Genomic DNA, 14,126 nt, shown 5'->3' on the forward strand with positions numbered 1-14,126 from the left:
TCTCCCTCATCTGTTTCAATGCAGTATATATCATTCCTCCCCTCCTTCTCTACCTTCCCTGAACCCCGATGTCAGTTCCATTTTACAACAGTGGCCCTATGCAATATTTGCCCTTTTGTGACTGAGATATTTCACTCGGCATAATGTCCTCTAGGGTCATCCAGCTTGCATAGTATTTCATGAGTTCCCTATTTTTCAATGCTTCATAGTATTCCATTGTGTGAAAATACCAGAGCTTCTCTATTCATTTGTTTGTTGATTGACACTTGGGCTGTTTCCAGCTCTTCACTATTGCAAACATAGCGGCAATAAACATGGGTGTGCAGGTAATTATATTTTTTTTATGTGGAAAGTTATTCATTTCTTCTGATATTTCATATTTATGAGAACAAAGTAAGCCATAATATCATTTTGTTTGAAAATCTTCTGCATCTGCATGTATCTTATATGTTTGGAGATCATTTTGGGAAAATGGATTCATTATAAAGAGAAAAAGTTGGATTTCCAATGCATTGTATAAAAAGGTAACTCTGTGTAGAAGGATAACTGTTGTGATGTTGAGTCGCCTGTGACCCATAACAACTCAATGTGCAGCAGCTCTGAACCCTAACCTGTCATAAGCCAGTCTCACTAATTCTGACACACCAACTCCCTTTATCCCAGTCACTGTATCAATTTATCTCATCAGGGGTTTTCCTCTCCTGTGTTGTCCCTCCACCCTTCCAAGCATGATGTCCTTCTCCAAAGACCAGTCTCTCCTGGCCATGTGACCAAAGTATAAGCGCCATTAGGAAAGATAAAAACATTACTGCAATAGAAAAAATATGCTAGTCAATTTCTCATAACTCAGAGGTAGAAATAGATTTCCTTATTAAATGTGCAATTTATGAGAAATACACGAGGATGGACTTGATGGAATGGAAGTTAAAGAGTTCTATTCAATGAAACGTACCATAAATGAAATTATCTGATGTTTTCCAAACTGGGAAAAGAGTTTCCAAATAATCAAATTAGCAAAGGGTTAACATTCAAAACAAAAAGAATTTATAAATCCATAAGAACGAGATAAGAATTACAAAATATAGAAATAGCTCCTTGGAAGTCAAATCTGAATTAGTAAGTATGTGAAAAAATGCCCAACCTTTGATACCCAACAGAGTGAGGGGGAAAATCCACCATAGAAATGAATCGGCTATTAAAAAGATTAATGAGATCTTTGGAACACTCTGTACTACTGTTAGGAGTGTAAATGGGTCTAGCCATTGTAGAGAGTAATCTGGATGCATTTACTGTAAATGAATATAACCCAGTAGTCCATTCCAGGGATACATCCCAGAGAAACTGGAGCCCAAGTTCATAAGGGGACAGGCACAATAATGTCCATTGTACCAGGATGTTGGAGGTAGCTGAATGTCCACCCAACAGGAACAGGTAAGGAACTGTGTATGTGTACAGCAAAACACTACACAGCATTCAGAAGTAGTAAGATACTTCAGCTTATGGTGCTATCTCTTAATGTTTATTGAAAAATTACATACCGTGAATGAAATGTCATTTGTGTAAATAAAAAAAATTAATGTAAAACAGCAAATTATATTTCCAGGAACTGAATAAATCTCTATAAATGTGCTTAGAGTTGAAATGCAATAAAATGGTTCTAAGGGATGAGGCTGATGTAAAAGGGTAAAATGGAGGCGAAAGAACAAATAAAATCAATGAAAAATAAGAGATGCCCTTGTGTGGACAGTTTAAGATAATGTGCTGTGATCTTCTAGTATGATTCATTCAATCCTCTGCACACCTGGAATCTTTAGACTTTGCAACTTAAATAGAAAAATAGTATTACTCATGAAAAGAATATAAAAAACAATTTCCTTGCTTCTCAACTGCCTTCTTGCAGCTTGCCACACTTGCATTATTTTCTGAAGGAAAGACACACAATTGTCCCACCATGCTCGGTACTCTTCAAAAAAACAATTTAAGTTCTATTTCTTTCTGAAACCCCGTATGCTGTTTTGACAACGCAAATATTTCCCTTAAGCACACTTGTTTTTAGAAACCGTATCACAAAATCTAAGACTTAAAAATGTGTCGCCCTCTGGTTACTATGCTGTCATGCTTGGGAAGATCAGGGCCCAATGAAAGCCAGGAAGACCCCCTATGAGAGAGATTGACATGGTGACTGCAGCAGTGGACTCAAGTGTATGAGAGATGGTGAGGATGGCACAGGATTCAGGTACGTTGTGTATAGTGTTGCTTTGAATTGTACTCGACTCAGTGGCATGTAACACTGATAAGTGACTATGCTAAAGCTTTCCACTTTGTGGAACATAATAAATTATGGATAACAATGAAAAGAATGGGAATTCCAGAATGCTTAATTGTGTTTATGCAGAATCATTAAATGGAACAAAAGACAAACACAAAGCTATTCATATAGAATGGGAGATGGCTACGTGGTTTAAAAATCAGAAAAAGTTCAGGAGGATTATGCATTTCTTTCCATACTTAATCAATTTGTATGCCAAGTAACTAAAGTGACAAACTGTACTATATGAAGAGGAACAAGGTTTCAGGATTGGATGAACACTCATTAACAGGCTACAATATGAAAACATACAGTTTTTCTTGCCAAAAATGAAAAGCACTTGAAGTACTTATGGATGAAAAGAAAATAATTCAGTGTGTATTAGTCCTTAACATAAAGAAAAACCTCACAGTTGCACCAGAAAAGCACTGCCATGTTAAGTTGAGAAAAGACGGAAGTTGCTGAGCATTTCCTTTTACTTGGATGCACACAGTTAGTGTCCATTGAAGCAGTAGTCAAGAAACAAAGTGACATGCTGCAATGCAGTTTAAAATATTAAACAGAAATGATGCAATTTTAAGGGCGAAGATGCACTTGACCCAAATCGAGGCATTTTCAAAGTTCCTCATATGTATACAAAAGCTGGACAGTGAAAGGTAGGCCAAGGAAGTCGATTCTTAGAATTAATATGTTAATGAAGAAATTGACTCTGCTATGGACTTCAGGAAGAGTAGATTAAGTCTGCTGTAGAAGACATTGCTGTTAAAGTGTTTCAAGTCACTTGTGATTCATAGTGACCTTCTGTATATAACAGCTCTGAACCTTGCCTTATCTTGTGCCAACCTCATCACCTACGACACACCCACTCTCATTACCCCACTCACTGAGTTAATTCATCTCATCTAGGGTCCTCCTCTCTTGTGCTGTCCCTCCACCCTCTCAAGCATGATGTTCCTCTCCAAGGACTGGTCCCTCCTTGCAACATGCCCAAAGTATGTCAGATGGAGCTTTAGAATCCTTGCCTCCAAGGAGCAACCTAGTTTCACCCTCTCCCGCATGAAACTGTTTGTTTAATACTCTTCTCCAGTACCACAACTCAAAGGCATCAATTTTCCTTCTATCATCCCAAGTAATTGTCTAGCTTTCTGATGCATAGCAAGTAATTATGAAGACCATGGCCTAGATCATGGAGGAGAAATACATCTAAAATAATCCTAAAAGCATTGATGGTGAGACATTATCACTTCTTTTGACATGTTTATAGGAAGGACCAACCCCTGGAGAAATGAATTATCCTTAATAATATAGAAAGTCAACAAAAGCAAGATCCTCAACAAAATAAATTGACACTGTAGCTGAAACATTGGGCTCAAACATAGCAGTAATTGTAAGGATGGTGTGGAAGTAGTGTGTAGTTCTCTTATATACCAGGTTGCGATGAGTTGGAGCTGACTATACTGAATAGCACAAAGCACCTAACAACAGCAATTTTTCTGTGTTGTGTTTCTCAGGGCCTTTTCCACCAGACTCTTAATTCCCAGAGGTTAGAAACTGCTTTAGAACTGCCTATTGTGGCTAGAACTGACTGAAATCAACCAAGGTGCCTCATAAGTAAATGCAGCTTTGGATGTGCTTACTTGTCAATGCCAAGAAATTTGCAAGACAACTACCAGGGCAGATAAGCAGAAGATATCCATATTTTTGCTCATTTCAAAAAAGTGACATAGCAGAATGCAGAAGTTAAAAAACAATATCATTAATATTACATAGAAGTAAAATCTTGCCAAAGAAAACACAAAAGGACTAGAGAAGTATATCAGCAGAGAATTGATAGAAATTCAAGATAAACTCATAAAAGAACATGAAACAAATAATAACATTCCTGATGTCAGATGTATCTCAGTTACATATAGAAAATACTAGAAAGGTGCTTACTTGTGTTTTATTGACAAAGCATTCAACCATATGGATCAAAAGAAATTATGGCTACAATTGAAAAGAATGGGAATTCCACCATACTTCACTGTGTTCATGTGAAGCCTATATATGGCGTAAGAAGAAATTAGAACAGAATAAGGGCCAAGGGCATATTGCTTGGTTTAAAATCAGTGTCAGGGCCACATTCTTTCTCCATAGCTGGTTGATTTATTTGCTGAGCAACTAATTTAAGAAACTGGGTTATATGAAGAAAAATCTGGTAAAGAAGTCTCATCAACATCCTGTGTTATATAGATAATACAACCTTGCTTGCAGAGAATGAAGAAAGTTTGAAACACTTACTGATGAAGATCAAAGACTTCAATATGGATTGTATCTTCAGCCACAGAATGAAAACAAAATTCTTACAACTGGGCCAATAGGTAATGTCACTATAAACAGAGAAAAGTTTGAAGTAATTAATGATTTCATTTTACTTGGATCCACTGTCAATATTCATTAAAACAACCATGTGTTTCAGTGGGAAAATCTGCTGTTAAGTACCTCTCCAAAGTGCTAATGTAAGCAACTGTGTCAGTTTGAAGATTAAAATGCTCCTGACCGAAGTCATGATATTTTCAGTTGCTTCATAGGCATGCACATTAGAAAATTAATAAAGAAGATCAAAGAAGAATGGGTGCCTTTGATTTCTAGTGTTGGCTAAGAATATGAAACATACCATAGACTGTCAAAAGACACAATCAGTGTCATTCAAGATATGCAGCCAGAGTGGTCTTTAAATACAGAGATAGTGAGACTTCACTTCCTATACTTTGGCATGGTACCAGAAAGGGCCAGTCCTTGGAGAAGACATTACGCTCAGAAAAGTGGTTTGTTTTTATTGTTATTATGTGCCTTGAAGTCAGAACCTGATTCACAGATGAACTTCTAGAGGCTGCAAATTTCGCAGAAGATTGCCATCTTTCTTCCATAGAGCAGCTGGTGGATTAAAACTGAGTTGCAGTGTAATTGCTTGCCTGTAAGCAATCAAAGCTCCCTGGGGAAGGTGAAGGGTCATCAAAAGAGAGGAAAGCCCTCAATGAGATGGATTGACACAGTGCTGTAACAATGGGTTTAAGCACACATTGTGAGGAGGGCACAGGAACCATAAGGCAGGGTTTTGAGTTGTACCAAGGGTCAGTCACTATGAATCAGAATCAACTCAACAGCTTCAAACTTGTTCAAATATCCCTTCCTTTTTTTCCCCCTCTTGTCCAGGCAATTTTCTTAATATCTACCTCTGGAAATCTAACTATCTATGCTTTCTGAATGTTCCAAATCACAAATTATTATTACTATTGCTTCCCCCTTTGATCACCTAAAACTTTTAAAATGAATCTAAAACAAAATTAACTGGAGTCAAGTCAGGCTGTGTTTTCACAGTATATAAATTTGCTCCACAGTTCCTTCTCCTATTTTCAATGGAAACAAATTTCTTTAGTTTTTTTAATGAAAATTATAATTTTAATATAGTTATCAATTGTATGAACTTATTTTGATATACTAAATTATAATGAGCCATTCATTCCTCTGGAAGCTGCTTAGGAAATACCCTGCAGACTACAGCTGGTAAAAGGAGCTTGTTTTCTCACTAAAACTCAGAAACTCATTTGGCTGTGCTCTGTATCTGATCTTTAAGCTAATAGTTCCCTTTGAAAAGGGACTCGAACTTTAAGTTCCAACAGGTGTTAGGAGTTTTGAAGCAGGAAAATCTACTGAAGTTTCCAGTATCTCTGGAAACTGCAGAGTGTAACTCTGCTCCAAGCAACTCGGCTCCAGACACTGAATGGTGTTTTAAGGGAATGTAGTATAGGGTAGAAAGAAGCCTGCATGTGATATAATAAGACAAGAAAAAGGGTGCTAGAGGAACTCAGTAAACACTTCTAAGCTTTTACTTTTTTACTTGTATGAAAAAGTAGTGGGAAAATAGCTAATATATTAATCTATGAATGTTACAATCACCTAGCAAGATCATTTGGTGGCTAAAAAGAAAAACACTAAATAAACAAACAAGCAAAAAAAAAAAACACACCACAACCCAAACCCACACATTCAGATAGAAGCTTAGGAGCTCCTTAGAGAGCAGAAAATGGGAGAAAGGGGCACAGGGCTGTGTCTTTCTGAAAAGACCAGAGCAAATGAGAATGGTACAACTCCTTATTATCCTGGAGTAGAAAGCAAATAAACAGCCCATAATCCAGACCCATGGTGCTTTTAGAACCATACCAACAGCAGGAGGTTAATTTATTTGTTGTTGACTCACAGAGTCACATTTGTGGTACTGAGAATGGGATTTATTAGAGAAGTAAGTTGGAGAGTGGGGAAGGCAAAGCACATCTTACAATATAAGTCTGGGTTTAGTCCAGTAGTCCCAAGGTACAATTCCTTTATTAGTCCAAGTCCCATTTAGTTCAGCAATACAAATTCAAGAAGTCTCTGGTTCCTCATTCAGCAAAGGTTTGCCTCTGAGTATTTTTAAAGTAGCTTCTCCTTCAAGCATCTGTTAAGAACAACAAAATTGCGGTCAGCATAAATGCAAGAAGCCTCAGGTCACCTTGCCATAGATTCTCCACAGCAGTGCTATAGTCTCTGCAACACCATCACCAGAGTTTCACTCTCACCAGGGTCTTACTCCAGTCTCCCTCAAGTCTTGATGTCACAAGTCTTGATACTCAGTGTGGGAAGCACTCTTTCGCTCTTCCTAGTCCCAGAGCTGTTGTTAATTTGAAAAACCATGAGTCTGCAGTTAAGGTGGCTGGAGAGCAGAAGGGGCTAACTCTGGCTAAAAACAGCCAACTTGTAGGCTAACATTGAAGGAACAAATGGGAAGAAGTTGAGTTTCATTAGAATGGTTCAGAGATAATGTAGGTATTCAAGAAAATGTTTTTGAATGAATGCGTTAGAAAATGAAATAATTTGGAAATCAAGTGGAGTTAAAACTGAATACCAATGCCAAAGAAACTCTCAAGCCAGCCTTTTAGGAGGCAGAGGAAGATATTTAAGAGTCAGAAAGGAAGATGTGCTCAATCAGGCCTGCTGAAAAATATCTGGAGCCAAGATTGTTGGGACATAAAAACTCCTGAGTAGGTTTTAGAGACACAAGATTGGCAATAGTAATGACTTCTTAAACATGCCTTACATATGTCTGAACAAGTGACTTTACATCTGCAACAGGTAGACTGTAAGGCAAGGGTGGGGACTGAAGAGCTCTGTGAAATTTTTATAGGCTTTAGGATCAAACAGGAAGCTCTGGTAGTGTAGGAAGCTGGAAGCTACCTTCTAACACAAAGGCCACACCTTTCTGATAGTTTGAATCTACCAGTGGATCCACAGGAAAAAGTTGAGCAATAAGGTGGGATTTATCACTTTGGAAACCCATGGAAGAGTCAGCTAGCTATGAGTCGGTTCCAACTTGATAGTAATGAGTGAATTTGAGATAAAATGTGAACAGATCAGACCAAAGTTTAAATTGTAGCTCTACCATTCATCGGTGGTATAATTATTTGAAAACATATAAACTTTCTCTGACATGTCTGGAAAACAAAGATTTTTAACTCTAAAAAGGGAAGATAATAGTATTTACACTGTAGACTTTTTTAAAATTAAGTGAATGTATGAAAGAAACCTAAAAATGTATAACATTTTACTTTTTATTATTATTGTTCTTATTGTTCCTGTTGTTTATTGTGGTTTTTAAAACACTTGACAGTGCTCATGCAAAACCTCTACTTAGACCAGGAAGTTGTCATATGAACAGAGGAAGGGAATATTGCATAGTTCAAAAATCATGAAAAGAGTACATTAGGATGTTTCTTAATCTATATGTGCAACAGAAAATTTGATAGACGTAGATGACACAACCTTGCTCACGGAAACTGAAGAGGACTTGAAGCATTTGCTGCAGAAGGTCAAGGACTGCAGTCTTTAATATGTATTGCAGTTCAAAAATCAAGGAAACAAAGATTCTCATCACTGGATCAACTGGTAGCATCATGATAGATGGAAAATAGACTGATGTTGCTAACAATTTCATCTTACTTGGTTCCACAGTCAACACTATTGGCACTAACAGTCAAGAAATCAAAAGATGAGTTGCTTCAGAAAAGTTTACTTTCAGGGACCTTTACAGAGTTCTGAAGAGCAATGATAGCAGTCTAGAGACTAAAGTGTGTCTGAGCCATAGTCTTTTCATTTGCTTGCTATGTTTCTGAGAGCTGAACAATGATGAAAGATGACAGAAAAATTAATGCCTTTGAGTTGTGGTGGTGAAGAAGAGTATTGACCATACAAATATTACGTTATATTTTTATATTATAATATACCTCTAAGAAACAAACAGGTCTGTCCTGGAGAGGTTCAAAACAGGTTGCTTCTTATAGGCAAAAATTTTGAATCTCTTTCTCATATAATTTGGGCATGTTGCCAAGAGGACCAGTCCTTAGAGAAAGACATGATTGGAAGGGAAGCGGGTCAATATAGGAGAGGAAAACTCTGGATTTGATGGATTGACACAGTGAGGGGCAGGTATGTCAGAGATGGTGAGATGGGCTCAGGATAGGGCAGGAATTGAGTTTAGTCAACTGGAGGGCCAACAACAACAATAACAACAACAACAACAGTTCGTCCTGAGAGGTTAGCTATTTAATCCCCTCAGAGAAGGGAACTCATTTGAAAACCCTGTAGAGCAGTTCTATGCTGCTGGCCAGGGATCTGATTTTTTCCCCACAAAACAATAAAGTGTGTTCTAGCCAATTTAATCTTTGACTTGATTTCAGTATAAGAACTTGTAATTTGCAAATTAAATTATTTTTGTGTTTTCTTCGTCATTTGGCGTTCTTCTCCACCTCATTAGTGTTTTGCTTTTTTAAAAAAGTTCACAAAGAAAAAATTCTAAATTCGTCTTAGTAACACAGAAGGAAAAAGGATTTTCCCAAACACACAGTCAGGGTAACTAAACGGCACACATGCCTGTGGTCTGACCAAACACTCACCCTCTGTCGAGTGGATTTTGACTCAGAGCCAGGATATCAGAGAACAGAACTGGGCAGAACCAGGAAAGGAGTGAAGTCAAGCATGCTTAAACTTTTTCTTGATAGAAATGCATTAAAGAAAAAGGCCGTCCTATATGCAAAAAAGTCCTTCCTAATAAATAATGAGGGACCCACTGTGCTTGTTGTGGGTTTTTTGCTTGAAAAAACACTTTCATTCGAATGGAGAGTAGAAATAATGTTATTTTATACTATCTGCCGGTTTGTAAGACAGCATAGTCTGAACAGAAAACAAAATTACTGCTTCTTGATGGATTAATTTGACTCATGGTGTTCCTATAGGACAGAGTAGGCTGCCTCATTGATCTCCTGTGGGCTCGTGAGTGTTTTAGAATCTCAGTTCACAGGTTCTCCTTAACTATAACAGCCTACTATTGCATCCTATGCTAACAAAAAACAAACAAACAAAAAACCCCAAAAACACCAATCAAGATTTGTTAGAAAATCTAGAATACTGATAAGTTGCTAGTATATATTGTAGTTGTAGTTGTATATACTGTTGTAGTTAGGTGCTGCAGAGTTAGAACCGAATCTTAGGCTATAGACTCTCCAGAAGGTTTATCGCCAGTTAATCGCACAAGAGGAGACTGCCCATCCTCCAGAGGAGCAGCTAGAGGATTTGAACGGTGTGCCTTTGGGATTGCAGCTCAGCTTCTTGCCATTAGGCTACCAGACTAAGTGGTTTAGTAAAGAAAATTTTCAAATACATTTTGCTCTGGTGGAATGTGTCAAGATTGCTAAGAAAAATACTAAAATTGCTTTAGCTACAACTAGAGTTAACTAAGATCTCAAAGGATTTGATTCCGTTAGAAACAGGCCTCATTCCATGCTGTCCATATTTGAATTCCCCATCGACATAGTTTTCCTGTTACCTCACTAGTTATCAGTCCAGGGAACTATTTTGGTCCAAGAACGATAAAGTTTAAGGCCAGGGTAGATGAAGCTGCGGGGACAGTAGGTTTCATTTCCATTTTTTTCTCCCCTTAAGCGTCAAGTTAGGGAAGTTGTTTTCAAGCAGTTTGAGCAATCTCAGTTCAACAACCCTAAAATAAAAAGTTAAGTCTTTTATAGGAAAAATAAAGCCTGAAGACATTAAGCAGCTGCATGATGAGATAAAGTAGAGGGAATATACTCAGACAAAGCGCAGAATATAGTATGCTGTGCACAGGCATATACAGGGTGTTGGTTTGGATGGTGTGTTTGTTTAATGAGAATTGGCTGAGAGGAACAGGCATGAAGACAGAATTGCATTGATTTATGCGAAAGACTGGTGATAAGCAAGACAGGAGGTGCTGAGATATTGTGAACAAGGAGAGAAGGTGTCGGGGAAATAAGGTCAGGTGAACAAAGGTAAATGCACTATGAAACCGCTAACCTTAAGCATGAGGGTGCAGAAGGGGAGAAGGAGGCTGCAGCGTAGAGGCTGCAGACCGGGCACCGCCTCCCCCTCCCACCTCCGGCCACGCCCCCGCCAGCTCCGGGCCAATAGGAGCTCGGGATGTTAGCGGGTGGGAGGCGCGGCTGGGTTGCTACAGCTGGAGCTGGGCGGCGGCGGCGGCGGCGGCGGCGAAGGCGGTGGCGGTGGGGCTGGCCGCGGAGTAGCGCTGAGTCTGAGACGGTGGCGCAATGGAGGGACTGGAAGGTGAGGAGGTGAAAGGATAGAGGCCGGGCGGCTAGGGCGGGTCGCAGCTATGGGCCTTGGATACCAGGACCAGGGACGCCAGGGCACATCCGGTGAACCGCGAACCCCGCTACCACCCAGACCGGTCGCGGCGAGCCTTGGGCATCGGAAACAGAAAAGCCCCCGGACGCGCTGGAGCTAATGACTCGCAGACAGTCTTCATCTGCGGTTCCTTAGCCGGAACCTGATCTTGTCTCTGGGTCACGCTTGTAGGTCCCACCATATCTTTGCCGGACTATTGAGCCCCTTTCTGGCAACCACAGACTGAGGGTAGAGTGTATTTTCGTTGCAGACTGGACTTTCTATTAATGTACCTGCCATCCCTACTGCCTGCCTTTGCAGGGGCCTCTGGGCGTGTCTCCAGCCCCTTTCCCTTTTCTTGGCCAGTTTCCCTCGGTAACCCATCTTCTATTTCTACAGCTTTGTCTTCTGGAGGATGCCCGGAGCATTTCCTAAAGGAAGTGTTACTGGCCAGCTTTGTAGCTAAGACATTGATTAAATGAAAGATTTAGTGGCTTATTTATGGAATCCACGTAAAGGGAAAGAAGGCATTGGTTTATCTTTATGCGGTAACCATGACTCCAGATTTGCTTTGTCCTGGTTCTTCTCACTTTCCACTAGTCTCTTTGCCCATTTAATTCTGAGCATTCGCTTTAAGACAAAGGAGAGGGTAGCCAGCCAGCAATGACAACAACAGTTTCAGTATTATTTTTCAGATTGTGGTTAATCCCCTGATAATCATGGAAAAGCAAGCCTTTATAATTGAATGAGCGTGCTCTCTTGATTAAGCTCGTGTACCCTACTCTCTACGCCTAATTTAGAAGGATTCAGGTGGATTGTAAATAAGCAGAAGTACTGAGCCCTATGAAATTTGCATATTACAGAGGAAAATATTTTCATGTTTGTTCTGGGGTAAAAAGCAACTGATAACTTTTTTCCCCAGTGACATAAACTCACCAAAAAGCAAATTTATGAGTAACATACAAAGAATGAAAAAGTATTTCATTCTTTTGTTTTGAGATGATGCTCTTACAGTACACACCTCATAATAAATGATCACAGAATTCTCAACATTTTTCGTTTATAGGCATTTGAGCTATGAAATAGGAATTGCATTGACAGTGCTCCTTTCAAGGTATTTTTGTTTGGAGGACTCTTTTAGAGGCAACTTATTTTTTATAAATTTTAAAATACATGGAAATGCTATAACATAGCAGGTAGGACAATGGGTATGGGAATTCTTACAAGGTTATCATAATAAGTACTGTAGAATGCTTTTCCTGCAGTTTTTTGTTATTCCGCGTTCCTAATTGTCTTCTTTTTCACTTCGGTGTCCTAAACATGTAATGTCTAATAAAAAGTAGGTGCTCAAGAAGTACTTGTCAAGAGAATGAAATATTTATAGTATGTCTTCGTCTGAGATAGACACATTCTCAACAATAGTTAGGCATTATTGTTGAGAGACCTCAGGAGATTCAACAGTGAGCAAGAAGACCAAATAAGATTCTAAGCTTTTGATTGTAGTGTGGACAGAGAATATTGAATAGGATTTGGGCTGCCCAGAGAGCCGACAAATCTCTCTTGGAGGAAGTGCATCCAGAGGGCTGCTTAGAAGGCAAGGAGAGTAAAACTTCATCTCACATACTTTAGACATGTTGTCAGAAGGGGCTAGATCTTGGAGACAGACATCATGCTGGGAAAGGTAGTGGACTGGTGAAAGAGAGGAATTCCCCCAACAAGATGGATTAACTCAGTTGTTTTAACAATAGGCTTGAGTGTGACAGAGATCGCAAAAAGGTACAGGACAGGACAAGGTGTGTTGTTCATAGGTTCACTGTGAGTTGTCAGTTCTGTGGCACCTAACAGCAACAACATTAACACCTTAGTAAGTTTGCTTTTAAAACAACATGGACAACAAAGAACCCTGGTGACAAAGTACATTATATATTGCACTGCTCTTGAACAGTTAGGGTTTCAACGTCATTATTTGCTTCTTGGGAAAAAAGATGAAGACTTTGCGCAAAGTAAGATTTGCAGCCTCAAAACAAATGGAGGGCCTCCATGATTGGGAACTGACTCAATAACGTGGATTTGCTTTTGGTTTTATTGGAATACTCAGTTACATGGAGAGGAAAAAGCCCTACAGATTCTGTTGAAATGTGGTATGTTATGGTGGATAAGCTCTTATTAAGTAGTACTTGATTAGTCATTTTACCTTATTTTTTTAATAAGCTCCTATTTTAAACTGTGATGTGCATAATAGTAATGAATTGGGTTGAAAGATAGATAATTACCATTTATTTTGCAGGATGAAATAGTTGAATATCGGTAATTCCAGAGGTTTGACCTAATAAAAACTCCTTTAAGAGTTTTCTGTTGAGTTAGGATAGTGGCTTTTTTGGGTTGGTTTTAAAATCATTCTTTATTAACTCTTTTGCAAAAATCTGTGTGTCAGGTTACCATTCATTAATTCACTGATCTCGCCTTTATTTGGTAAGTACTGATACAAGGACTGTTGTTGCTGGTATTAGGGTGACATCCAGTTGACTCTGACCTAGACCCTGTGTACAGTGGATTGAAAACGTGCCTGAACCTGTGCCGTCCTTACAATCACTGCATATCAAATCCCTTGTTGCAGTCACTGTGTCAACATATCTTGTTGAGAGCCTTCCTTTCTTTTCGTTGGCCCTTTATCTCCCATAGTGATAGCAAAAAGAAAAGTTCTATCCTAATGGAAGTTAGGGGACACGGGGCTGTGTGCCAAGGAGCTGTGCTGCCAACCCAAATCCATGCTGTGCAAATCCATCAGCTGCTTCCCTGGGAACAATGGGCATTTTCCTTCTGTGCAATTTACAACCTTTGAAAACCCACTGATGATCAGCTATGAATTGATTCCACCTCAATGGCACATAACAACTGGAAGTTAAAATCTAGCACTTTGAAGGTGCCCAGTTACCACAGTATTGCAATTTCTAGTACAAAATTTTCAGAGGTAACCTAATGTGCCGTGGAAATGGAAAAAGAAAAAATTGTCCTTTTTGGTATTAGATGACTGTATCTAGTTTAAGCCAGTTACCAAACGGATCTGATTTTGAAATCAGAAAATATATGG

At 39.0% G+C, this 14,126-nt stretch overlaps 1 protein-coding gene across 1 annotated transcript in view; it reads left to right on the forward strand.

The window, feature by feature from the left end:
* The first annotated feature begins 11,513 nt into the window (after positions 1-11,513).
* ZC2HC1A (zinc finger, C2HC-type containing 1A) overlaps positions 11,514-14,126 on the forward strand; it is a 51,774-nt gene continuing 49,161 nt past the window's right edge. The window contains exon 1 of the mRNA XM_006880544.1: positions 11,514-11,583. Within this exon, the coding sequence (XP_006880606.1) occupies positions 11,514-11,583 (70 nt within the window). The remainder of the gene's footprint in view (positions 11,584-14,126) is intronic.

This window comes from Elephantulus edwardii, unplaced genomic scaffold (genome assembly GCF_000299155.1).
Source record: "Elephantulus edwardii isolate Elephantulus edwardi_28Jun2011 unplaced genomic scaffold, EleEdw1.0 scaffold00008, whole genome shotgun sequence".
Taxonomy (NCBI): Eukaryota; Metazoa; Chordata; class Mammalia; order Macroscelidea; family Macroscelididae; genus Elephantulus; species Elephantulus edwardii.